Below are 27443 nucleotides of genomic sequence, written 5' to 3'. Positions count from 1 at the left end.
TTGCCTGGGGGCAAATTATTCAGTACATGGAAAACAAGTAAAAGACTACTTGCAAGAAAGTAGGGAATGGAGCACCCTTGTGAGGAAAGGGAAGCAATTAACATAATTAACTCCCCCCCTCCCCAATTTTCTGACTTGGTACAGCAGTTTGGGGGGGGACCTTCAAAACTAGGTCAGATCTTAAGTAAGAGTAACTTAAAATAAAATGCTCTTAATGTGCATAAATTTCTTTTGCTTCTCAGTTTGTACTTTTACGTTCTTTAATGTCACGTCCTCTAATTTCAGATGCAAAGGTCTTGCGGTATTATTTTAATCTGGGATTGCAAGTAAGTGCTTTTAGAATGTACAGTAAATTGCCTGTAAAACCTGCTGATTTTCTTGATAAATGCACTGATGTATTTGAGATTTCCAGGTGTGCTAAATGCGCGCCCTGCATGCTTGACTTAAAACATACAGGCTTGTTTGGTGGAGATAAAAGTATAGCTCAGGAAGTTGTAACTCAATGTGAAGCACACTAGCATGCATGTTCAGTTGTTTTACTTTAGATTATGGTGGTGGTTTTTGCTCTTGTTTTTGCAGAGAATGGTGGATAAATACTGTTCTTTCATGAAGATGCAGGGGGAGGAACCTCAGGCATTCTTAAGAAAAGGTGTACTTAGACAAGACATCAAAGACCATGTACAGATGTGTGTTTTGAGTCTTTTAGGATTTGTACAGCTGTGTTCAGACTGGTTAGCACAACTTATCTGTGTTCTGGGAGCTCTTGCGCTGCTGAAGAGTTGTCTTTGCACCAGCAGGCATATGCTGTGTCAGTGCTGCTGCTCAGGAAAGTAGGGGAAGTCATGTTAGCTTCTGCAGCTGAAGAAATAGGAAAAATCTGTTTATGACAAAGGTGATGGGTGGGAATCTTCTTTCTCTGTAGAGCTTTCTGACACAACAACGTGTGAGGTGGCTATTGCTGCAGGTATTGCAGTGTCTTTTCTGGCAGGCTGTATTGAGGTGTTTGGCATGTGTAGTGTCTCGAGTGTCTAGAAAGGAAGAAATGCACTTCTTTCTGACTTCAGATCTGAAGCTAGCAGTGATTTGGAAGAGCGATGGAGAGTTTGTGGTTGTATGAGTGACCTTGTATCATTTTTCCTTTTCTCAAAGTATTACCATCAGAGCTGTTGGCCTCCCATGATGTACGTAGAGCCAGTGCTGCCCCCGACACCCGTGGAAGTTTATCCATCATATACTGATCCAGCTCCTGCCCTAGATCAGTCAGTACCTCAGGTCTACACTGATGCTGGGCGAACTGGAATCCACCAGGTTCCCTTGGAAGCACCTGCAAACGGTTAGTATTTGAATGTAAAACCATGTAGACAACAAATGAGAAAGAGGGAATAGATTTCTCAGAGCTGCTTTACTATCCTATGGGAAGCATGAGGTTGGGAGGTCATAGAGTAAACCTTGTAAGGGGTTATTACAAGTTCCTTTGCTGTCTGTGGTGCTTTGAAGTATGTCACAGTCACTGGTGTAGCCACCAGTGTGTCAAGGGCTTTCTAAAGCCATTAAAAGGAAGAAGGAATCCTTTCTATACCATGTATGCTAACTTTAACTTGGCAGAACTCTTTCTGAACCTCTGAAGGAGCATTTTTGCTTCCTGATGAGCAGATATTCAGGGTATCAAACCAGAATGCCTGTATTTTTTAAGCTGAGTTTTGGCAAGCATTTCAGCTTAAGGCTTGTAGATACACTTGGCAGTAAATAAGGAGTATTGTAGTGAATGGGAAAAAAGACTTAATTACTCTGATAATGCTTTGGTCTGTTCAGTTTGAGTGGTTCTTTTGCATAGATTAATGTCATATGGTCAGAGGTCAAAGAGGGAGGAAGATACTGGCTTTCTACCAGAGTTATTGAAAAAGCTGCCACTCCAAAGCAGAATGCTACTAAGCAACTCTTGACCAGAGTTTTGTGAGCAAGTTGTCCTCTAGTCTAACTTAGGACCCCAAATGATTTTGAGCCCGCCATTAGGAAGGACATCTATGGGCATAAAATTGTCATCCCAATGGATTTTTCCTTTGGGCCACCAGCATAGTGCTGTCTTCACAGTAATGAAAGTCTGCATAAACAGGCCACAGTTATAGTAAGAGTGTGTATTTTGTTCTGTTTTTTAAGGTAACTTTCACAATGGAGAGGCTCCAGCCCTGTCCTACGGGTCAGTGTATTACCCAGTCATGTCAGACCCCTTCAGCCAGCAGTCTCTTCCTGGGTTTGATTCTTTAGTACCTGCCTATCGCTATGTTAGTACCTGGCATCCAGCAAATCCACCCTATGGAAATTCTCCACAGATTGCTAATGCTGTGAGTTCTGGACCAATGCAGCAAGTGAGCTATATTGCCTCACCTAACCCTGCACCTCATGATCTGCCTCAAGGAATGTAAACTAGAGAACCATAAACTCACTTCTTGCCTTTGGTTTATTTGTTTGTCAGCTATGTTGATACTGTTTTGTAAATCTCACCTTGTCTTAATGGGCTGGGTCAAGTGATTAAACTACACTCAAACTTCATGTCTCTCCTTAGGTTTATGGTAGTGATACATGACTTGATGTTTTAGTGGATTATTTAGGAAAGCATAGGCAAAGATTGTTCAGAAACAATAGTGCAGGGAACAGCTTGAGTTTGACTATATAAAGTATGTGTAATAACCTATGCTATCACTAAATGAATATTGTACCTCTGATGGGTTGCACTGGAACACGTAGACACCTGGTTCTTGCTTAGTCACTGAAATAGGCTGCAGTTACAACTGCAGATAAAAATTGGGCACGGGGTCATTAGAGGATGTTTGAAAGAGGTTGGCTTTCTCAGATTCAGCAAATCAATGCTGCTTTGCCACTAGGGTCACGTATTTGTGATAGCTGTATTTCTTCTGTCTAATTTTGTTCTGAATAGGTTTCATGACTCTTGAAATGTCTAAGAATACTGTTTGAATGTGTTGGATATTGCTCTGCGTTTGTAAGATTTAGTTTTTGGAAGCTGCTGCACAAATGATGGTAGTCTTGGTGTTTACTTTGCACTGAGAGCACAAAATGAAAGCATTGAACACGTGAAAGTGAGTGGTCATTGGAGGATGAAAATGAAAGAGATTGGCTTTCTAAAATTCAGCAAATCAATGATGCTTTGCCACTAGTGATCACATATTTGTGATAGCTGTATTTTTTCTGTCTAATTTTGTTCTGTACAGGTTTCATTACTTTTGAAAATGTAAGAATACTGTTTGAATCTATTGAATATTGCTCTATGTTTGTAAGATTTGTTTTGTGGAAGCAGTTGCACAAATGGTGGTAGTCTTGGTGTGTATTTTGCACTGAGAGCACAAAATAAAAGCATTGAACGCATGAAAATGAGTGGTCATTTATCACTGGCAGGTTACGTTTCTGACAACTAGGCATCCAACAGCCTGGACTGAAGAAATGTACTTGTCTTATGTGGGGTAAAGCTGCTCCAGCCTTGTGTGAGAAAGTAGCAAAAGATTTCAGCATGAGAATGGGGTGTTGGAAGGCAGTAGCTCTGGTTTTGCTGATAAGTTTAGGAAGAAAACTTAGAGTGTCTGTGCACGTGAGCTGTAATTCTTTCAAAGGACTGTCTGCACAGGCTCTGTTGTTGGTAGAAACTTGCACTGGGCATGCAGAACCAACAAGAAATGGGTGTGAGCTGAGCCCTGTTTGCAGCCCAGGCGCATCGTGGTGGCAGAGTCCTCTCATGGAGTAACGAGCAAAGGCACAAGTGCAGATAATGGTGCTCAGTGCCAGAGGCCCTGAAATATGCTTATTTAGCAAATCTTTAATTCTTTGTAGGGGCGATCTCCTGACTGCTCTGACTCTTTCCCAGGTGATGGGTGAGCTCTGCAGCAATCTCAACAGGTATTTATGCTGCTCCACTTTCAGGCTTCTGCTCCATTCCAGACAGTGCCACAACAGCAGCTGCTTCACAGACAGCAGTCCAGCCAGTCATGGTATCTCCCCCTCCTATAGGGAGGCCAGGTAGAGTGTGCATGCTATGGCTGTGAACTTGGATGTCTTAAGATTTCAGTTACATCTTCCTCTCCATTACCCTCTCCCCCCACCTATCCAAGGCAAGTGTTAAAAGGCTTGAAGAAAAAGTCAGCTTCAGACAGTGGTATAATTGCCATTTGCTGAAGTTGCAGTCACCATGCTGGTGTTCAGTGATTTTTCTTATTTCTTGTTTTTGTACAAAACTAAGTGGTGGTGAAAATGGATATTGACTGCAGAATTGGGAGGGAGCAGTACATTTCCTTTAGTATCTGTTTTAAGTATCCATAGAAGCAAAAGCAGTGGTGAAAAAGTGACTCCTTAAAACTTTTGAGTTAAATTCAAGCAGCATTTCTGGTGTTGTTTCTATTTCCATAGAATTCTTGGGTTTTTATTCCCCTTGCTTAAAGAAGATGGCAATAGACGCCTCTGTTGGGAGGGTTGCAAGCTTGGCTTTTGGGTTGTCTCATCAAGTCTCTAATTGCTGTACGTATAATTTGGCAATTTAATAATGGTTTTTCAAGATGGAAGAGCCAGTTTAAAAGCAGAACATGATGAAAATGACCCCTGAGTAGGTAATTTGATTATCAGCTGCTGTGCTGCTTCAAAAACCCCAAACCATGCACAAAAATGGTTTTACAAAGTTGTTGTTGGCAGTCAGGACCTTGGCCTTTGCATTTCTGCCTCTGGAGGAGCATTTGACTTGCGCAGTCCTTTTGTGGAAAGCAGAGATGATACCATAGCTCCTTTCACTGAAAAACCATTCACTGCACTAACCTCTTACAGGAACCAGTAAAGTGTGTGACTTGTGAACTTTAAAATGGATTTAAGTGCAGTCTCCATGATGGAATCATTAAGTGTGTTTCCACCTCAGTCACAAGTGCCACCTGTCATATCCCAAACAGTCACTGTCAGGCACTGAGTATCTTCCACTTTCATGCTGAAGCTGTGAATAATGCCTCCTTTCTTTCACTGGCACTGAGACAAGCCTTCCTTTTTCCTGCACAAATGGTTATCATAGTTATGAGCAAGTTTTATCTTCTGGTTTTAGTGTCTCCTGTCAACTTCTTTTTCTTTTTCATTAGAAACGCTGAGAATTCTGTTCTGGAGTTTTTTGTGTGATCATCCAGACTTGTTTACTTTGTCACAGCATTTGATTATTGCCCCATTACAGTTTGGTAGCAGACCAATGCTTGGGGTTTTCATGCCCAGCAGAATCATAGAATTGCCATGAACAGGGCTAGCAGGGTAGAGCTTTCCGTATAAGCACATTTTCTCTTGAAACAAGCACAGAAAAGTCCATGGGTATTGAAACAAGTACAGAAAAATCCATGAGTACTGATTTCTATTGGGAACAATTATTTTCCTTTAGAATTCTTCTTTCTTGCTTTCTTTATTGGCCTTCTTGAAGTATGTTGCAGAATAATGAGTTTTTAAAGGAGGAATTTGATCCTGAGATGTTTTTCATTTTTCTTCCTTTTGTGTGAATGGCTTTCCAGCCTTTAACAGGGAGAAGAGACGTGCAGCCAAGCCTGCGCTAGTCATGCCTGCCACCTCCTTTTCCACACCATGTTTTTCTATATGAAAGGCAGGGCTCAAATTAAATTAACACCTGAAGGCTGTGCGGGAAGGCTCCAGGAGCAGGCAGCACCACAGTGTGCTCCCTTTAGATGTGAGGACTTGTGATTTCTCAGCCCTTATAAACAGCCTCAGAGCTAAGCTCTTCTGAAACAGCAGAGTGAAAGTGGCAGTGATTAGTGGTAGTGTGTGTGTGTTCTGGGGGATGAGCTGCTTGCAGTTTTCAGTATGTCAGTCTCTTCTGAGCTGCTGCATATCCTTCTGCCCTGGGAAGGAGCAGGCTTTGGTCTGACCACATTCAAGACACTTGAGTGCACTTCTGCTCTCCGAGCACCCTTTGCTATACAGCTAAGCTTCGGTCTTGCACCAAAGGATGTGCCAAGCCTGTGCTCTATTGCAGTTGGCTGTGGGTGCTGCTCTCCTGTCCTGTGCTCTACAAACTGCCTCCACAGCCAGAGTACCACCAGTCCAGCTTGTCTTGAGTGTGTTGACATCTCCTGCACCACTGTTGCTCACTAGAGGCACAAGTCTCTTTCTGAAGTGTTCTGAGCTGCAAAATCTGTTGTTCAAGGTAACTATTACAAATATTGTAGAAGAAAAGCACTCTGCTTCTGCCTGCCAGCGGCACCAGCATGCTGGCCTGTCACTCCGGTGCTCTGTTTCCCCTTGGTCACATAAGAACACCAAACTGATTCCTAGAGCAAGCTGGTTTTCTCTCTCAGTTGTGTTTCACACAGCTTCCAGTTCTCTCTGCAGTACTGCTGGATGCTTTCCTCTGTTATAAAAGTACACCATCAAAGATTGCATTACATGTGAAAGATATTCAGTGTACTAATTCAGACCCATGCTTCAGGAAACTGCTTTTTTCATAAGGGAGGAAGATAAAACCCTTGGACTTGATAGCTTTGCAATAAGATCAGAGTTTAAATTCTGCAGGGCAAGTCTATAGCTAGAAATTTTTATACATGATCAAGCAACTGCTGCTTCCCAAGTTTCACAGTCAGCTGAGTTGGGGCAAGTATGAAACAGTTGAACCAGTACGAGCCATAGGCTCAGAGCATATACTCGGGCAGTTACTGCACTCAAGCCATCTCTGCAAGTGGTGCAATCTACAGGAACAGGCACCCAAGTCCTGATGGGGTGTGTTTATGTGTTGGGCTCATCAGGTTCATGGCTGTTTTATCCCAGGTACAAACTCTTACCTTCCCTGAAGCAGGTGGTCTGCCATGAGCTTCAGGGTGCTGGGGTTTACTTTAAGTGTCATTCTGTTCTTGTAGCTGTGCTACTGGCTTGGCTGTGCTGTATTAGAGATAAATGGACTTTTGAGAGGAAGTCCCATATCCTCAAATGATGAAGTTAATGCACTAACTCCCCCTACACTCTCCTTTATATGCATTTCATGTTCCCTATCCATTAGCGTTTTCCAATCCAATCCAAATTGTGGTTTCTGGCTTTTTTTAAACCAGTTCTTTTTAACGTTTGTCATAGTTAAAAGCCAAAAACCTTTGTTTCAGTGTTTGCAGTGATGAAGTGAACGTGTGATTTGTATTGCTGCTTCAGGAAGCACAAGTAAGGAGAGGTACAATACGCTGTGAAACTTCTTCCCTTGTCTCTCTGGTCACATCTGGAATTCTCTGCTGCAGCACATCTGTCTGCATGCGCAGGGACAGCCAAGGAGATGGAATTCATTTGCAGGTGCAGTTTGGTTCCTGTTTCTGGAATAGAAAGCAAAACTTGGGATTCAGGGTGCCTGAACTTTGAACTTCTCAGCTCTCCAATGTGAGTGGGAATGTACTCATGTAGCTTGGAAATGTCTTCTTCTGTATTTAAATAAAATAGCCTTCTGTCATTATGTGGGCATTTAGAGTTCTGTCACTGTGGATCACTGTGGTCCTGGGCTTTGCTACAGCTTTCGGCTTGCACTGTGTTTATTGCTCTGTGTGTTCCTGTCTCCCTTGTGCTGGAATCTTCTGCGTTTCAAGGAAAGGGATATTGCTGCTGTTCAACTTGAGAAAACTCTTGTTCTACTGGAGGCTTGACAAAGAGCCTCAGCTTTTGAAGCCTATCTGCATGCCTCCAGTGAGATGTGGTTGGAAGATAGCTTTACGTGAGCAAATGATGTTAATACAGTTGGATGCTGTTGCTTAATGACTCTTTTACACTCTCGGCTCTGTTGCTGTGTATTGCTGCCTGTCCCGGTGTGGCTGATGTAGTTGTGTTGGTGTAAGGGTATCTTTGGGGAGCAAATTAAAACGGAACTACACTGAGACTTCTTTCTGCAGGAGTAACAGCGTTCGTGCTGTGTGTTTTATTCACCAGCACCTCCAGTGGTTTGCTGCTTTCTGTGGTAGACAGGATATGAAGGGGTTGGGTTGTTTGGTTTGGGTTTGGTTTGGTTTTACAGAGCCGGGTGTTGTTCAGCTCTTGCCGGTGAACAGGAACACAAATTTGGTGCCCAACTTCGTTGTAGGTGAGTGGGACTGTGCCATGTCTTTATGTAAATACCAATGTAAGTCTCTGTAGAACTGGGGTCCTTACATGCTCCTCTGACAGCCCTGGAGAATCTGTGCTGAATGGGATACTAAGAAACTATAAATGCCAGGCCCGTTGCTGTTCATAAATGTTTATTATCAATAGGCAGCTGGAAATGTTACATCTGAAAAGGTAGAAACACCTTGAATTTCAATAGGCTTACATTTTGGGAAAAAATTAAATGCCTTTTTTCTTTATTTTCAGTTTACAGTTAAGCTAAAAATACACATAAAATAAATAATTTTATTTATTATGTACATCATTTCCTTTTTACATGTCTCACGCGGGGATGATGTGGAGGCTGCACTACAGATAGGAGAGATGAGAGTAGAAAAGTACATAAAACTAAGCACTTGGTTTTGCTTTTTGCTCTTCCCCTCGTCTCTCCGCCTGTCTCTAGGGGTGGCTATTACTCAACTGGCAAATGCTGAGCTTCCTTCTCTGTCCTTATCTTCTCACATCTAAAAGCTCTTTTGCCTGGAACAGCTGCTGATCAAAACTAAAATAAAGGAGGGCAAAAAAAAAAGCCTCACCTTCTTATGCCATGAAGTAAAATGGCAGTTTAAAACAAGTGAGTATTTTCAGGTGTGAAGCTCTTTCTGTGATAGCTTTTTTTTTTAATGAAGAGTTAATTTGATTGCTAAAAACCCTGTTTGCACAGTTAAGCCTTAGGGTCTCTAGGGCTTGCTATATAGAAAATAGAGTCCTTAGGCATCTACTACTATCCTTGGCTTCCCCAAGACCCTCAGCCCACCTTACAAACACATTCAGTAGTTTTTAAACAAGACTATACAATACCCCCAAAATAGCTACACCAAAAAGTGCCCCCTTGCTCAAAAACAGCTATTTATATTCAAAAGGCAATTTCACTCCATTGGCTAAAGGTATCACAGTGTTCTGTTAGCTAGTGTGCTAAAGGCCAGCTCCTTCATTGATCATTTCTTGTCCTAAGCACATTGTTTCTGCTGGCTTAGGAGTTACTGCTGATAGGGAGATGCTTTAGATGGGAGAGGGGGGGAAATTCCCTACTTTAACCACAATGAGCTATGCTGAAGAAGACAATGCTGGCCAGGAGGAATGGGCTGCACTGGCTCCTTGGTAGGTGAGCCATGGATTGAGAAGGGTTTGCATGTGAAGAACAAACTGCATGACCCATCTGGCTTTTAGCATAGTGGGAGGTACGAGCTAGGGCAGTAGGGCTCTATTGCTGTGGTGGCTGGGTTTGTTGTTTGGTTTGCACATCTTAAATAAACAGAGCAGGTAAAAGTGTTTCCCTGAAGCACAAAATCCTGTCACATTTGGTAGGGGAGGAACAAACATGTCTGCGTCTTAAATATACTGCTGTATCTACAGCATTGAAATCATCGTTCTTGGTCATGAATTTACTCCAGAGCAGGATTTGTTTTAGGTGGAGGCAATTGTATGAATAATATATGATGTGTTTGTAACAGTGTAGTGACCTGAAATGGGGAATTTTGTGTGAAAATGAAACTGAATCCAATTATAGATGGTTAGAACTGATGTGGCTACCCCAGAGGGCTCCCTGCCTCCTCCTCCTCCAAAAACCCCAGTAAGGGACTGACTTGTTAGGTTTTGAGTTACACATTCACTGCAAACTGCAGCTTATTCTGGTCACAGTTTATTTTAGATGCTCCTCCCGTGAGCTGAGTTATTATTCACTGTGGGCTCACCAACTCCAATTCTTCCATTACATGAATAGGAGTCAGTGATGCTTCCAGCACACCCAGGCAGGCTGCAACTGGCCGTGCTGCAGCACTCGGGAGGTCCCACAGTGCATCTGCCCCAAAAGCAGCCCCATAGAGCTGCTAGTTAACTAGCAACTTCCATTAATTCCAGGCATTCCATGTGGTTGGGATGCTTTTGCTTGTTTTTTGCCATTTCTGTTTGTGGGATTACAACAGAGGTGGGAGAGTGATCCTGTTTCCTTGGAAATCAGCCTTTGAGGCTGCACAGAGCTTTCTCACAGCCGTGTCTGTGGGACAGTGTGAGCACACCACAGGAGAAGTTACCTGGTTAAAGGAGAACTCGGCCAGACATTCAATCAAAACTGAGCCTCTTCCTGGTTAACTGAAATATGCTTTTCTTTGGGATTTTGGCCTTTTGCAAGTAGAAATATCAAAGCAAAGCTGAGAAGTCCCAAGGGAAGTGGGACCTACACTTAACAGTGAGACCGCAGCAGGTGCTTGTGTAGTTTTCTAACTGCTAGAAAACCCAGCAGTAAATCAGATCCATGCTTACACTTACCAGTAACTGTCCAAATACCCCGTGCAGACACCCTGCAACTGCTCGTGTTCCTGGAAAGGGAGCTCAGGATGCTCGCAGCGCCCTTACTGTGCAAGTCAAATCTTAGAGCTCCCGTCACTCAAACCAAAGACTTTTATCCTGAGAAAGCACTGAAGGAAACCAGATTGTACCTACAGATAAACCTGTAGGGATGCAGGAAACAGTCTCCTGCTCTCCAGGAAAGGTTCCTGCAGCAGCCCTTGTATAGGTGATACAGCACTGCCTGAGGTGCATGCCTGGGACCTGCCTTGTCCTGCTCCTCCTCATGCTGAGCAGGCAGCAGGGATTTTGCTGCAGCCCTTCCTGTGCCCCAGCACACTGCACACCCAGCACACTGTGACACCCCATTGCCGGCCCTTCCCAATGAGGGGGTGAAAAATGAACACGAAGGAGGTGATGACACGTGGTGACACTTCCCTATAGCCCTATACAAGTGTCCTAGCACGTGCGGTGCCCGTAAGTGCCCGTGGAACCTCCCCATGCTTAGGAGTCTGTTGCATCAACCGATCTTAACCTCTTTAAAAGGTAAAGTTTTATATTTATACATGAATATATTTATTTAAATACTCTTTAATATTTACAGTGGCTGTTTCTGCTAAAAATTATGTTACATGTACCATCAGAAAAAGGATGAAACACAAACACAGTAAGGTGACTGAAGGGTGAGACATAAATCACAAAAGCAAGGGTGTTAAAGAGTTTAGGCTTCCAGGGTATGCTCCTCCTGCTCACTGTCTACTGCAGAAGTCCCCTAATTTCCCTTCCTGGGGAAACCATGCCAGTTTTCTACGTGGAAAACTATCATAACAGGCATACAGTTAAATCCTAACCTGAATGAACTGTAAGAAAATAAAAGTACATCCTACTGCTACGGATATGAACTGCTTCCTGTATATAGCGCCTTTAATTTGAGGATCTGAAAGTGCTTATAAACAATGAACTAACCCCCCCTGCGAGGTAGGTAAGTATTATTATCCCTATTTTACAGATGGGGAAACTGAGGCAATCAGAGAGGTGACGTGACTTGCCCAAGGTCACAGGTGAATCGGTGGCAAAGCTGGGACTAGACCTCAGCAGTCCTGTTCTCTAACCCTGTGCTCTCCCTGTGGTGCATCTTCCTCTGGAGGGACCATGCAGCCAAATACTTGAGTATCCACGCACAGAGCGGTGAGTCAGTGACTATACAAATGCAATTACCACATCATCTGCAGAGATAGGTCAGTTAATTCCTTGTTTCTGAACAACTTCCTTAGCCTCTGACCTGAACACAAACACCTCCCAGCTCTAAGGTGATGTTCTTAACCCTGGCTGTTGTTTGTTAACCTTTTACTTGATGTTCACTTGTGGGTGTGCTGCTGTAAAGAGCCAGGTGAAAATGACACTGGGGATGGGAGGTGAGAAACAAAGCAACTTCAGGAGCAAGAAACCTAAAGAAAAAGTGGTCAAGATTCTACTGTTATTCCCAATTCCTTGCATATGTGTAAGGATTATTCCTGAAGCCCACAAAGGCCAGGCCTGTGCCAGCTGGAGCACAGCTGTGCATCCAGAACCCAAGCCAAGGAGAAGTTTAACTCCTCACGGGAGCAGCTCCAAGCATCCCACCAGCTCCCACCCTGCTCGCTTGCAGAGGCAGCACAGGGGCAGGTCCCCGGCTCCTCTGAAGGAAGGAGTAGCTTGCACTAAAACACGTTTCCTTGTTGAGCAATAGAAAATGGGTGAATGTTGGTGAATCCCAAGTACTGCGACTGCAAGTGGAGCAAAACCTACTTGGGTTTTTAATTATCATCCTGTTTTTCACAAGCTGCTTTAATTTCCCTCCCTGAAGCTCCTCTTTTAGTGTAATAATAACAATAATTCACCAGCTGCTATAAAGTCTATTGCTACCAAAGGGGATGCATAGATGCAATCAAACAGGACTTTGCCTTTTGGGGGAACCAGTCTGAGCTCTGCAAACCCCTGGACACGTGAATCAATCACAGCAAAGCAAAGGTTTGTGTCTGAATTCCGCAGTCAGCTCAGAGAGCAAGGATCTGAGTGGTGAAACAAACCCAGGGGGAGCCCAGCCCTGATGCAGCTCTCGCTTTAACACTGTTATTGGGAGGGCCCTGCAGGATCCATCATGCCATCCCAGCAGGGCTGTGCCTACCCCTGCCCTTTGGGGACACAGGATGGGAATGTGACTCAGGCAGTTTGTGCTGCCCTGTGTCATTGTTGGGGGGCACCACTGCAGAGTTATTTGTGTTTCAGTTTATTCGTACCCGTTAGTGCAGTGCTGCGAGTGAATGGCACGTTATAACCACCACCGGTTCTCAGGGAAAGCTTAAACACCTTTCTGCTGTCCAAGGACAGGAACCCTGCTTCTGTCAGTGGTTCAGTGGATGTCTCTGCACAACCCTACTTGAATCGTTTTCATTCTTACTTCTTGCACAGGAAATACCATAAAGATTTGCTGGCCCCATGTCAAGTAGAGTTCATAAACTGCAGTGGGGTTGGGTGAGGCTTAAACTGATTCAAACCCCTGTAGCAGCTCTTGCTCGTGTCCCTCTTTCCAGATATGTGCTCAGTTTGGTTTGCTAAACTGAAGGGCTTTTACTGTGAGCAGCTTTGGGAGCTGCCTGCAGCTCTCTCAAATGACAGGGCTGCTGGATCTCTTGATGAGGGATCAGCAAGCTGCTTCTGACCTGCACATGCTACAGGTCTCCTTGTGCAGCACACGGGTCAGTTTTCTCAGCCTTTCCTCAAGGAAGAGGAGATGCAGTTCTCAGACAGCTCTAACCCTGCAGTTCGTATGAGAGCCTGAAATCTGTCCATGCGAAAATGCTTTTCACTCTGCCTTAACTAACACAGACAGAGGCTTAAATATTTGGGGCTTTCTACTGCATGCTGGTAACAAGTGGTGCCATCCGCAAGGAGTACAGAAACGTTCTGGAGTCTCTGCTCCTTGTTGCTTGACACCAGAGCTGACCTAGAGCCACAGTCTCCTCCTTGAGGTCTGTACTGAAACCTGCCCACGAGTCCCATGTGTTTTCACTTGCAATGCTGCTACAGGAGCTGGGCTGCAGCGTTCACATTTACCTCTGATGCAGCTGTAACTTTTGGGTACCACTGCATAGGTGCCCAAAGGGAAAGGCAGGTTTCAAGCCCCGGCAGAGCATCCAGCTGCAGGCACCCCAGCAGCTCTTCTGGGGGGAACGGCTGTCATGAGAAACCCCCCTCCTGACCCCTGTGCTGCCATGAGCACTGCTCGTGCCCCTGAGGTACCATCAGAGCAGCACCGATGGCAGTGTGCATTTCCCAGCATTACGCTTTTACAAATGCAGTTCACAACCAGTTCACACAAAAGGTGATGCTTTGGCGGCCACCCCTGGGATATGCCCCAGCTCCTGTAGCCTCTCCTGGGGACTGAGCCTGAAGCGTGGCAGCACGAGCGCTGTAACAAGGCTCTGTCGTATGGGAAGGACATTTCTGAGCTTGGGACTTGCTTCCTCCAAGCAAGCAGCTGACTTACTACCGGCTCTGGAGTGGTGGCAAGGGCTGATCTCTGTGTTTCTTAGCAACACCACACAAGAAAGTTCAAGTATCACATGGCTAAAACTAAAATAAATCACTGTTAAAAAATGAACCATTCTGCCCTTGATGGGGTTGTCTTCTCCCCACACTGATGCTCCTTAGGACAAAAGCAGTGACAGTGCTAGGCCCTGTGCTGACACTACCACGATTAGGGAGAGAAAAGATAACCTCTACCACTGCACTCCTTTTTGCTGCACCTTAGCAAAGGAACTGCAGAGGCTTTCTAGGCTGCCAGATGCAGTTTGAGCTGCTATTGCTTAGGCTGCTTGTCAGAAACGCAGCTCACGGGCCCAGGGAAGGTGCTCTCTCTTAGCACTTGCCATCCAGGAGGATGGTTTCCTTCCTAAAGCCTGACATCCATCAGAGAGGCAGCAAAAAGTCAATGCAGCAGTGGGATGAGATTAGGAATTTCAAAGGGCAGATGCAGCTGAGCGCTGGGTTTGGCTCAATGTGAGAACCACACTGAGGTTTGGGTTTCAAGCAGCCATGGCTGGTTCAGGGGCAGTTCACCTATGTAGAAGTTGGCAGCAAGGCCCTAACTGGAAGGTCATTCTGCTCCCTACATGGGGAATTGGATAAATGAGCAAATCATACCATGTTCTAGCAGATGATCAAAGGGGTCTCTTATTCAGTAACAATTTACAGTATTAATATAATAAACAACCTGAAACTCACACACAACTGAAAGACTCGGAGGTCCATATTGCTTAAAGAAAACAAAAAAGCCCAGTTATAAGTTGAAACCCTTTCTAAGGAGATTTTAAACACAATTCTCAGCCTCCTGCTAAGCCACTGCTCACCAGCTGGTTGTGTGGATGAGGAAAACCAAGCAGGATGCAGACCCAACGGGCTGGATAGCAGCAGTGAGAACCCAGTGGCAGTGGGATGATGGTTACAGCGCAGGAGGAATCCTTTCCTCAGCCCCCAGCGTGTCTGAAGTCTGTGGGGTTTGAAGACAAGACTGCATCTGAAGGGATTCCTGTGGGTTACAGTGACCTTATCAATGGTCCTTTAGTTTGGTATTTGTGAGTGTAAAAACAGTAAATGGAAAAGCTGCAGATGGCTATAAAATAGGCTAACATGAGTCTGACACTTCTTTCCCACCTGTGGACAGAAAGGAAATGGTAATGCTGAATCAGATGAGAGCAAACCATTACAAATAAGGGGCTAAGTTCTCCAGGGAGTCCTAAGATAGCTTTACTTATAGCCGAGTCGTGACGTGATCCTCCTGCCCATCTTTCCACTGGTTTATAAACAAGTCACAGGCCTCTCCCCATGAATCAAACACATCCTCTGAGGAGTCTATAAGTTTGGAGTTAGAGGAACAAATACTGGAAGCACAGTGAAGGGAGCTGGTACAAACCACAGGGCACTCCTTGCTCTGTCCTGTAAGTCTCGTGTTCCCACTGTAGTCCACCTCATTGAGGTTAATTTCACTTTTGGAACAATTCTCTCCTTTCTCTTTATCAATCTGAGAATATTTAATGTCTTTCCACATGTAGTGTGGCTGAATAATCCCGTCTGAAATGGTGTACATGGGTTCTGAGTTTGGTTCAGGGACGTGTCCGTTCATCTTGGAGAAAAGCAGGCCCAGTCTCTTAAAGGACTCCTTCTTGGAGCTGGAAAGTCTCTGCACTCTGTTTCCATTCCGGACAAAGGAGCGCTTACTGATCCCGTTGCTTTTTGGCTTCTCTTCCACCATATCAATCCCGGACATAGTTTTAATTAGAGCAGATACATTGAAGTCCTTTTTTTTGTTGGCTACATTGAAAGACACGCTCTTGGCTTTAGGTTTTTCTCCAGCACCCTCCTCATTTGTTTCATCCTTTTGGGACACCTCCGTGCTGCTGGTAGAGTAACTTCTCCTCTGGGGCTTCCTGTTTCCTAAGAGGTCAAGAACTTCATAGCGAAAACTTGAGATGTCCTGTTTTAACTCCTAGGGCAAGAGCAGAATGAGTTACCCTCAGCAGCGTTATCTGTGACATGGAAGAATGATCACGTTCCCTTGGGGGAGCTGTTCAGTTATGCAGATGGCTGATAGCAAATCACGCTTGCAAGAACACCAGATCCATCATCATTACTCACTGACACACAACAAAAAGCACTGGCAATCCCAAGAATTGGAGACCTCCCAAGATCTTTGTCTCCCAAGGCTGTGGGACCAGCCCCAGTGACCAACCCGCTCTGCCCACCCCACCACCCCATCCAAGAAAAACAAAGGTCAAATAAGGCAGTTCCAGAAGAGGGGAAACTGCTGAAACTCAGGGGCAGGAATCCTGTTTAGTTGATAGGCACAACTTTAACCTGGTGTGTGGTCTTCGTATCCATTAACCCAGACTCATTCTTTGGCTCTGCCTGGGTCAGGGTTAGGAACTTGATGTTGACTCACATCAGATACTTCATTCCTACCATTTCCCAATGCTTTTGTCTACAGAACACACAGTAAAAATCAGGGGGTGATCATATGAGAAGACACTCAAGTAATGTTTTCTGCTCAAAACCACCACATGCACATCATCTAGATCCCAGCTCCAGTAACTCCTATTCCCACAGAGGTTACAGATCATCCTAGCAAGTGTGAGCTCTGCAAGCTGCTACTTGAATGAGTGTAATAAATTATCATTAAGGAATAACCCATTACCTTGAAGTTCTCTTCAGTTAAACCTTCGTTGGTTTTGGAAGTTCTTATCATTGCTGCAACGTATCTTTTCACAAGGTTTCTTATCACCTCCTGGAACAGGAAACAACATGAGTGATTCAGACTGTGTTCTTGCTGCACTTCCCCGAGTTCTGACCCACAGAACTGTGTCCCAACTCTGCTGACTAGAAAGAAAATCACCCTCTGTTAGAAGGAGAACCCCTTCTTTTAAAGAGAATAAACATTTGGAAAGGTTTGGAAAGGTCTCTTCGCATGCAAAGAGCTGTGGTCAATGGCTCAATGTCCGGCTGGAGACCAGTAACAAGTGGTGTCCCTCAGGGATCAGTGTTGGGACCGGTCTTGTTCAACATCTTCGTTGCTGACATGGACAGTGGGATTGAGTGTGCCCTCAGCAAGTTTGCCGATGACACCAAGCTGTGTGGTTCGGTTGATCCGCTGGAGGGAAGGAATGCCATCCAGAGGGACCTTGACACGCTTGTGAGGTGGGCTGATGCCAACCTCATGAAGTTTAACCATGCCAAGTGCAAGGTCCTACACCTGGGTTGGAGCAATCCCAGGCACAGCTACAGGCTGGGCAGAGAAGAGATTCAGAGCAGCCCTGTGGAGAAGGACTTGGGGGTGCTGGTCGATGAGAAAATGAACATGAGCCGGCTTCAGTGTGCGCTTGCAGCCCAGAAAGCAACCGTATCCTGGGCTGCATCAAAAGGAGCGTGACCAGCAGGTCGAAGGAGGTGATCCTGCCCCTCTACTCTGCTCTCGTGAGACCTCACTTGGAGCATTGTGTGCAGTTCTGGTGTCCTCAACATAAAAAGGACATGGAACTGTTGGAACAAGTCCAGAGGAGGCCACGAGGATGATCAGGGGCTGGAGCAGCTCCTGTATGAAGACAGGCTGAGAAAGTTGGGGCTGTTCAGCCTGGAGAAGAGAAGGCTGTGTGGAGACCTCATAGCAGCCTTCCAGTATCTGAAGGGGGCCTATAGGGATGCTGGGGATGGACTCTTCTTTAGGGACTGTAATGATAGGACACGGGGTAACAGGTTAAAACCTAAACAGGGGAAGTTCAGATTGGATATAAGGAAGAAGTTCTCTACTGTGGGGGTGGTGAGGCACTGGAATGGGTTGCCCAGGGAGGCTGTGAATGCTCCATCCCTGGCGGTGTTCAAGGCCAGGTTGGACAGAGCCTTGGGTGCCCTGGTTTAGTGTGAGGTGTCCCTGTGCATGGCAGGGGGGTTGGATCTGGATGATCTTAAGGTCGTTTCCAACACTAACTACTCTATGAGTCTATGAAAGGGTTACATACCTTCCACCTTGAATGCTCAGCAGTTAACTACAGCAAACAGGCACTTTGTACTCATTTGGTATGTGTAAAAGCTGTCGAGAAAAAAACCTGGATGTGTCCCCAAGCTGTCTAATGTGAGTTCTTAAGGTGACCAAACTCGTGGATGCACTGTGTGTGCCTGTTTGTTACAGTGCAGGTTTTTGGCAGGATGAGATCCATTTTGCTCCATGTTCATGAACCTCTTTGCTCACTTTACATAAGCAAACTGGTACTTTAAGCTCGTACACGTATCTGTGCTGGCAGCATACACAGAGGTGGATCTCTCAGTACCCAAGAGACTACTCCAAACCTTCCCTTCATTTCCCCCATTTCATAAATAGGGATAACAAGTCTGAGCAACACCAACACAGTCTCTGCACCGAGGTTTTACTGGGAGGTTTGTGTAAAAGCTCCTGCTGTTGGTACCCATAAGCTGTGCTGTGAAGTCAGTCAATACCAAATGTCTGTTGTCAAAGGTGACTCATTACAGCAAACACCAACCTCAGGGAAAGATACTCTTTAAAAAGCAGATGTCTTAAGTAACACAAATCACTGATGGCTTTTGTCAGTAACCCTAAGGTACCACCTAACATTCTGGAGAGCACTCTTTTCCCTTCCAGCACGCTGGCATAATGCACCACACTGAATGCAAGTACTGAAGCTGCTTTTAATACAGTTTCATCCTTTTGTAGCTTGACTTTAATGAGCATTTGATGACAGGCAGGCTGAGAATAAACAAACCCAGCAAAACTCAACAAAGGGACCGTTCCTCCTTCCTGAGCTGTCCAAAACAAATCCCAAGCACTGTCTGAGGTAGGGATGCTTTACAAAAACAGCAGGAGAGGAACAATTCAGGAGTGTGTAAAAATGCTGCAGAAACAGATTTAAGGAGGATGTTGTGACAGCCTGGTCCCTCTGGTGGACCTGAGGGTGACTTGTGCTGCCAGACTGATACCCAGCAAGTTTTCCACGACTTCAGAGGGGGTGAAAGTCAAGGAATGATTAACTCAGTCATCCCACCTCCAGTGAGGAAATGTTTTAACCCATGATAAGCAAAATCCTCTGAGGGGACCTGCACTTACGAGAATACATTGCAGAAGCAAGAATGGAGGTATCAGAAAATGAGCAGGATAAAAAAACAAGACCTTTGTGTGCTCAAGAGTTTACCTGGTAATGTTGATTCTGGATCAGGTTGTCAGCATGCCGCTCCTGGAGAGGGAAAAGGCACAGACATGTTACCTGTTCAGTCCCATCTTTAGTGCTCCTGAGGGCTCCTAGCAAGTTATGAGCCAGCAACCTTCTACTGCACCAGCAGCACAGGGGCCCTTGTGACCTGAACGTGCACAAGCACCCTGGAAAAACGAAGTATAAGCCCATGCAGCTCCTTACTGTGAATGTTTTGAGGTTTTCGTGCCTCTTCTGTTCGTTGTCAGAGTCGTTGCCTGGGCACAGGTGATTGTGAAGCCACTTGCAGAGGTACCAGACTGACTTGGGACTTGGGACGATGTTAAAAGGAGGAGGCAGAGTGGCACCTTCATCAAAGTAACTCATCCAGAGCTTCGTCCGTGCAAACTTCCACTCGATGTCCGCATGGTCCTGTGGGAGAGGGAGGGAGACTGTCAACAGCTTCAGGCAGGCTCTGCATGGCCGAGGAGGTGGCACGTGAGCAATAAAGGGAGTTCTCCAGCTCAGGCAGAGCAGGAGCGCTTCTTCCATCTCCCTTGCTGGGGGTGTACTTAAAATCAATGTGAAATGTAGCCAGAGTGTCAAAATACCACCCCCTGAGGAACGAGATGACAGCAATGTTCAGAAGAAGGAATTGCAGATGTTAAAGCCCAGCTTTGTCCTTAGAGGCTGTGCTTGTATTAGTATGCCAATACAAGAAGCAAGAAAACACCTTTCTTTGCTTTTTCTTAGCACTTTTATTGCACAAACCGTTGGTTTTCGTGCATAAATCCAATGAATTCTTGCTTTCTTCCCTAGGAGAAGATATTTCACAGTAGGGCTTTTTTGTTTCTGTTTTATAGCATCCATGAATTCAGCTCTTACAAGGAAGCGACACATTTTATGTGTGCCATATTTTACATCTTGCCTCTGCATTATCCTTACACAAACCAGAAGGCACTTTACTGTTTGTTTTGTTCCACTTGTATTAGCACCATGCTAGCTTGCCGTGCTCTAGTGGTTTTCATCCCCCAAAGCTACGGTGGAAAGTCAACAGCATCACTTTACAGCTGCACAGACAGACACACGGTCGGTCCATACAGTCACTGCCAAAGGAATACCAAGGCTCTGCAAGACACTGCCCTCACAGACTGCAAAATGGTGACCCCCAAATCAAGGTATTCCATGGAGTCAACAGGCTCTTCTGCTCAGTAACAAACTCTGTATTCCCTCCACCATCAGGGCAGAGCTCTCTGCCTCCAGCCTGCACCCAGAGAGCTGCTGCAGCAGCATTCAGAATGGATTTTGTGCTCATTTGGAGTTAAACAGTACCACTGGTTCTGCAGAAACCCTGACGTTAGCCAGAAGAAGGAGATAGTTTGAAGTCTTTAAGCCAGGCAGCGCTGGCCACAGCTAACGATGGGACACTGAGTTTACATGGTAAGTTAGTGAATTGTTCCCACTGCAGAGCACAGTGCTGAGCTGATGGTTATGACATTTTAGCTGTTCAGCATGTCTGGCAGCAGTACCTGACAGATTAAACCAAAGCCGTGGTGATCTGAGCTAAGGAACAGCACAAGGTTGGAGGAAAGGACAGCTTCAACCAGGCGGGAACAAGCAGCCCTCTTGAGTGAGGGATGCTGCAGCTCTCAGAAACAGGCACTGAGGTGCAGGGCAGGGAGTTCGAGTAAAATATGGATGAGAATTAGGCTCAAAGAATCACTACACCAGCTTTGTGGCTGAGCTCCAGTGTTGTGACATGGGGAAATGCACTCAGATCTGGACAGCGAGGTGCAGCTGAGCTCCGGTTTAGTGGTGTATTCAGGTTATGTGCAGCTCTCGGTTTAAACCAAAAGCCTTAGTGGCCCAGGAGCACATTAGTCTCTGCAGATGGCCTGAATCAGCCTAGAACACTACTGTTCCCCTGCCAACTTAGTGAAAGGGCTGTTTTCAAGCCATGGGTAGACCCAGAGCAGCAGCGTGCCATGCCCCTTCTTGCCTCCCACATTATCAGTCCCCATAAGCAAGGAAATCGCAGCATCACTGTGAAGCATTAGAAGCTGATGCTGGTGGAAATGAAGCTCTGGGTAAAAAAATGCAGTTTGCAGCAGTAACTGCCACTAAGAAAATAAAAGGATAAGTGTTGCTCATCTCCATTTGTCTCTTCCTGCATGAGACCAGCACTGAGTTATTCAGCCCTACTGTGAGTAAACCTTTCCCACGTGGCAACACTGACAGCACTGTCTGGGGCAGCTGCAGAGCCTGGGGTACAGCAGCAGCTCAAAGAGACTGCAAGGATCGTTATTCTGGATAGAGACGTGTGTGTGTTCAGTTCTTTGTCAATACAGAAGCAGGTGTGAATCTGCTCCAGTATGAACAGGACAAAACAAGGCCCTGTTGAGGAGTCAGAAGGGAGAAGGCAGCTTGGAGAAGGTTATAAATCCACCCTGCCATTCTACAAAGGCACATCAAAGGCTGGGTGTGGTGGTGGGATGGGATCAGGTGTGGTGACTTGGCAGCCATTCCCTTCAGCATCTTATGAAAGGGCATGTCCTGGGCAGAGGCAGTTGAGCAGGGGATGTGGATGCTGTCTGCAGAGGAAGGTAAGGCACAGCTGTAGCTTGGGGACTGCAAATGAGTGCCTGGGAAAGGAAGAAAAGGGCTAAAAGTGTTTTCTGTGCAGTGGTTTCTTTTTGTTCCTACAGTTTTAAATAGCTGAAGGGGACCACATGGGCTTGAGCAGCGACTGAATGCAGGTGCAGGGCAGTGCTGTGGAACTTAGTGGGAGCTCTTCATCAGGGGAGTTTGTGGTTGTTCTGAACAAATCCCTGCTGATGGCGGTGTCTGTGGGTGAGGTTGGTGGGCACTGGCTTCAACCCTGCCTCTATTTAGTTCTTCCTGTGCTGTCTCAGTCAGTGAGTGCAACACAACCTCTCTGAAAGGACAGGCTCTCCATACAAAGCTCAAAGTACCTTTTCTGTTTGCTGCTGCTGCTGCGAGTTCCCCAGGGTTTACAAGCCCAGCCTGTCTCAATTACTCACCTTGATGTTTTGAGGACCTGAGCAAATCAGATGGGGCTCCTGGCAGCAGTTTTGTGTTGGAGGCATTGCAGTTTTACTGAGAATGCCTTTGTGTGCCAGGAAGCCATTTCCTTGGTTAGAGCTCTCTTTAGTGCTGTAAGCACTGAAACCTACACACAAAACTACGGTTTTCCTAACTCTCCTCGCTGTGGTGAGTACCAGGAGTACTGTGCTTCACCAGTCATTCAATACCCAACTCAAAGTTGAAGCAGTCCTGAGCTACAGCCGGTATCTCGGTCACTGCACTAGCTGTGAACATAGCCCAGGGGACCACCAGATGTGCTTCAGGTGTTTGGAGCATCTCATAGAACCCCAGACTGGTTTGGGTTGGAGGGGCTTTAAAGCTCACCCAGCTCCAACCCCCTGCCACAGGCAGGGACACCTTCCACTAGAGCAGCTTGCTCCAAGCCCCTGTGTCCAACCTGGCCTTGAGCACTGCCAGCCCAGACTCTCCTGTGGAAGGTGCTACCTGCTGTGGGCTCCTGCGCTGTCTCATAGAACACTCTTGGATGACAGCTCTTTGGTAACACTCAGTAAGCTAAAGACACACATCCACTGATGCTGCCAGCGTGACCTTGTTGCTAGGAATTTAACACCAAGTCTGGATTTCACTGTCCTGTCTTTGAGCTTCTGTTGCTCTTGCCCTTGTTCTCATCACCATTTACTTTTAAGCACTGCTCATCATTACAGCTATAAAACATTCTCCTTCTTAAGAGGGGCCAAGCCCGCAAGCTCAAAGAACACATGAACTCAGAAACCAGCACTCAGCTTCTCCGTGAGAACAAAAGGAATGTGTGACTTACTATCACAGCGTGGATGTGTCATGCTGGCCACAGAATCCTCTTGCAAGTCTCTGCCATTTGAAGTGAGAATTAATCTCCCCTAAAGATTTCCCTGTGGGATTGCTGCAGCCATCTTACTGTAGCAGTTGTGAGGATTTTCTAATTCACTCAAAGTGATGTATTCGCAGATGTGCCACATTTTAAATCATTACCTGCTACAGTAATGGTGCGGGCTAATTCCAGCATTCATCTCCATTGCTGGGTAGAAAATCTGTTGTTTACATCTCGTCAGATCTTTGCTAGAAAGATTTCCATCACCATCTCCTCACTGGGCCATATGGTTTCAATCATCCTTTGCCAAGTAACAGCCAGTTTCTCAGCTGGTACTGACCCAGCCAGCACAGACCCAGACTGTTCCAGTCCTCTGCGTGAGGTGGTTTCCACTGCTGCAGCCTCTAGGTTCACAAACCTCTGTGTGTGTTAGTTCAGCTCCCCCGTGGCTGGGAAGCTGATGGAGGAGAAGGCTGCTACTTTCAGCACCCAGGAGCTGAAGCACGGGGCTGTCCTCTGGGAAGCCTGTGGCAAAGCGGGGCACAGGAGCCTGATCTCATGACTCCTGAGTTAGCATCCCTGGAAGCACTGGGGTAGCTCTGAGTTCAGGTTGTGAAATGGATTGTGGCAGCTCCCTGCGCTCTGCTGTTGCACACTGCGGTTAGCTCTGGATTAGGCTGGTGTAGAGCCATGGTACAAAGACACAGCTAAAACATGATGCTGACAGGCACCCTGAGAGCTTCAAACCTACCCACTGCAAAACGATAACACAATAACCAGTTACTTAAGTTCCCCTAGAGTACACAGAGGTGCACTGAGAAGTGGGTTCCTGGGATGCAAATCCTCCCCATGCCCATTAGGAAAGAATAAAGATACACAGCATCTTTCCAGCTGGCATTAAAAGGGCTGCGTGTGCTTTTCTTGTGTTTTATGATACAACAGTCAGTGGGCTAAGCTGGAAATCAGGCTGCTGCCTGTCAGATGCAGACACAGATGGCTGTGACGATGCCCTTGGGACTGGCTGTCTGGCCGTGGCTGAGTGCCTTGGAAGGAGGCATAGGAAGCTTTACAGTTGTGCTGGGAATGCTGGCAGAAGCATTTCTGCATCAGGAGCAGCAGGATTGCTCCCTGCTGCTGTCCCAGGAGGTGTCAGCAGCAGCCCCATGAGATCAGGAGTGCCCAGGATGTAGTGCTTTCCTCTAGGAAGGAAGAAGGAGACACAGAGTTCACCTTGAAAAGGTGATCACCAACATCTCATCTGCAGCCTATGGAGAAGTCGTTAAACACTCTTTGCTGTATTTCTATCTGACATGCCTTTTTATTGCTCTTTGCTAAATCCAGAGCAAGAAACAGCACAGAAAACAGATCAGCTTTTGGGCAGGCTAGCACAAACAATATACCCTGGTGTGTCCTGAATAGGAAACACTGCAGAAAAGGGGTCAGGGGAAAGTGATGCTTTACAGAACCTGACACAGACAACTCTTGTGTAGTATCAAAGCTGCTCATTTTGTAATACGTGTTGGGCAAACTGGTGGTAACATCAGCAGAGCCTGGGGGCTTAATGAGGAGCTCAGAGCTTCGAGCAGCAAAAGCCTATTTGAGGTAATGGTGGTTGATAATTTCCGAAGAAAAATATGTCATAGAAAGAAAGAAAAAGTCTGTGAGAGAAATCAGGCACCTAGAAAGGCAATTAATGCCCAGGTAATTCAGCTGCAGCTGCCAACAAATGACTCTGCTTTCACAACTGGGGATGACATACTGAAGGGTAAGAACTTAATAGGATCAATCTCGCATACAAGAAGAATGGCTAGAGGAGGCCAATCCAGCAGTAGAAGAAGCAATTAGAACAGTGAGGGAATGAGGCAGCCAGAGAAGAGATGAAAGTGCTGCCTAGCACAAAATGACCGGGTAAAGCAAATGCAATCCTCACCAGCCGTCCATACCATGGGAGCTGTGGTGGCCCCGGGACAGACACACACTGCTTTGAAGAGGGGCAAGTGGCAAAGCCTGGAGAGAACCAGTGCCCAGCAGACCCAAACCAGCACATACAAAGGGAAGGAGCACTCAGATGAGAGGGAAGAGGTGCCTGGAGAGCTGCAGAGCAAAGCCCGTGCGTGAGCACTCAGCGCGGGCATGGGCAGGGAGAGCTGCTCCCTGCGGCCCTTTCTGCTCCAAGGATGTGAAACATAGGCAGGTCCTGAAGAAATACTCATAAACAAGCACCAGTGCTAGGATACAGGTAGACTTAACTCCAGAAAAGCACTCTCCTTATCTGGTACAGGCAGATGGTAGCAAGGCCCTCAGGGGAGGGAATCAACAGAGCACAAGGGAGAAAAGCACCAACATTGGAACTTTCACACAGCAGACATTTCAAATAAGCCATCAATGGGACTGAGCCTTAAAACCCTGAAAGGTGGATAAAGATCCCAGTCATGGCAAAGCCCATAAAAGAACACACCCTAACAGGGAAAAGTAGGAAAAGCTTCCTTAATTTTGCAGTGTCCGAGGTCCATCACTTCAAACAGATCAAGGGAATGGCCAGTTCAGTGTCAACAAGACACAGAGCACAGCAACAGCATTGTGTAATGAGATGGATAAAGGACTCCATCCTTGGAGCATAGCCAAAGAGACTTGGAAATTATGGGAATGAGGCAGGTCACTGGTTGCAGTAGAAAAGAAAGCCACTAATGGCTTGTGAATACAGAAGGTTGAGCGAAGAGCACAGGCATTCACTCTGGAGGGACAGCAGAGGAAGACCTCCCTGATGAGCTGCTGCTCTCCCCATCGCTTCTCAAGGTGATCTCCATAATATGAGCTTCCCAAGATGATCTCCATACTGTGAGCTTCCCAAGATGATCTCCATACTGTGAGCTTCCCATGATGATCTCCATACTGTGAGCTTCCCAAGGTGATCTCCATACTGTGAGCTTCCCAAGATGATCTCCATACTGTGAGCTTCCCAAGATTATCTCCATACTGTGAGCTTCCCAAGATTATCTCCATACTGTGAGCTTCCCATGATGATCTCCATACTGTGAGCTGGCTGATTTTCCCAGCTCTGGGGAATCAGTTTGTTTGTACTTGGAAAATGTATGCTTTAGCATCTCTGCTATTTATATCCTCCATGTGCAGAATATACTCATAATTAACAGTTTTATTATAGCTTGACTGCGCTACATTCCACAATGTATTTGGGTTATATATATATATCAATTACCTTTCATGTCCCACCAGCATACTGGATAGAAACAAAGATAGCTAATGAGAAGGCCAGGGAATATTATACTTGAGAAACCCCAGAGCTGCGGACTGTGCTGGTTTTAGTGCAGTTAAATTATGTGAACTGACACCTTTTTTATTTCAGTCATCTTCCAGCAAAGTTCAGTTTTTATTTTAATAGCCAAATAAATCAGAGCAGGAGGAAGGTCCTGCAGACAAACAGCTCTCTAAGCAGACAAAAAGCCTCAGCAGGAAGAAACAATGAGAAAGATATCACTGAGGCTTTGTTCTTCCTGCCATCCATTCCCTCTCCTTTATCACTGCCTGATAAGAGCCTCTTTTCATGCTGAAGGTCAGAGAGATAAGGTGCATCTGTGCTGGTAATGCTAACTACCTCCAGCCAGGTCAAAATCAAGTAATTCACACATGCCATAGAGAAATGGTGGGCTGAGAAGGTCTAACCCAGAGTGCTGACGTAATTCCATGGCATAAAGAAAAGCACTTCCCTTCATGTCTGCCTGCATTGTTTCCAGAGCGTTACCTTTATTTCTGCAGAGCAGGTCAGCCTGGGATTGAACCAGGAAGGAAGAATTGTCTTCAAAACCATTGCTGGACCAGTGGGAGCCAGATACAGGGGTCAGTCAGGTATTTCTCTGTGCCCCTCTTTTCCTTTTTTTCCCCCTACTTATCCTTTTTTTCTTTAGGTTCCAAGAGAAATTATTCCCAAGAAGAAAAATCCCAGTTCGGATCCACATGTGGATTCCAGATCCCAGGATCCACTCTGTGCTGTAATATGGCTGTGATATCAGCTGGGAAACGTGATGTCAACTGCAACAAAGGTATTTAAAGGTCTAACGGTTTATTTAATGTGTTCTTTAGGGCCATTTGTAACTTTCCCATCTGAGCTCTGATTATGAATAATCACCAACTACATTTGATGGTCTTTGCTGCTGATTCCTGTGCTACAGGAATGCTCACCAGAGTACCCGGTCACACGGAGCTGACCAGGAGGGTAGGAACACAGTGAATTCCTGATTGCTCTGACCCTGGGAGCTGTTTTGCTGTGCTGCTGGCATTTCCCTGAATCAAAGCTCTGCCTCACTGTCTCTCCTTATGCTTTACAACCTTGTTGTGCACATACATACACACAC

At 45.9% G+C, this 27443-nt stretch overlaps 2 protein-coding genes and 1 long non-coding RNA gene across 4 annotated transcripts in view; 2 read left to right on the top strand and 1 right to left on the bottom strand.

Annotated features, from left to right (window-relative positions):
* ALG13 (ALG13 UDP-N-acetylglucosaminyltransferase subunit) overlaps window positions 1-3387 on the top strand; it is a 28483-nt gene extending 25096 nt beyond the window's left edge. The window contains exons 27-29 of the mRNA XM_061362007.1: window positions 286-326; window positions 1150-1333; window positions 2158-3387. Coding sequence (XP_061217991.1) covers window positions 286-326; window positions 1150-1333; window positions 2158-2423 — 491 coding nt within the window. The 3' untranslated portion in view covers window positions 2424-3387. The remainder of the gene's footprint in view (window positions 1-285; window positions 327-1149; window positions 1334-2157) is intronic.
* An 11230-nt stretch (window positions 3388-14617) lies between these two features.
* TRPC5 (transient receptor potential cation channel subfamily C member 5) overlaps window positions 14618-27443 on the bottom strand; it is a 92073-nt gene continuing 79247 nt past the window's right edge. The window contains exons 8-11 of the mRNA XM_061361855.1: window positions 19386-19592; window positions 19164-19205; window positions 16661-16750; window positions 14618-15955 (exon numbers count right to left, since the gene is read on the bottom strand). Coding sequence (XP_061217839.1) covers window positions 15221-15955; window positions 16661-16750; window positions 19164-19205; window positions 19386-19592 — 1074 coding nt within the window. The 3' untranslated portion in view covers window positions 14618-15220. The remainder of the gene's footprint in view (window positions 15956-16660; window positions 16751-19163; window positions 19206-19385; window positions 19593-27443) is intronic.
* The window catches only part of LOC133216828 (uncharacterized), a 43044-nt gene continuing 42601 nt past the window's right edge, over window positions 27001-27443 (top strand). For both annotated transcript variants that reach the window (XR_009726725.1, XR_009726724.1), the window contains exon 1: window positions 27001-27131. This is a non-coding gene — a long non-coding RNA (uncharacterized LOC133216828). The remainder of the gene's footprint in view (window positions 27132-27443) is intronic.

Source organism: Neopsephotus bourkii, unplaced genomic scaffold (genome assembly GCF_033783945.1).
Source record: "Neopsephotus bourkii isolate Nb327-2 ecotype Australia unplaced genomic scaffold, CSIRO-AGI_Nbou_v1 NB_1067, whole genome shotgun sequence".
NCBI lineage: Eukaryota > Metazoa > Chordata > Aves > Psittaciformes > Psittacidae > Neopsephotus > Neopsephotus bourkii.
The sequence above is the reverse complement of the archived record's forward strand: the minus strand, read 5'-3'. Positions and strand labels throughout refer to the sequence as shown.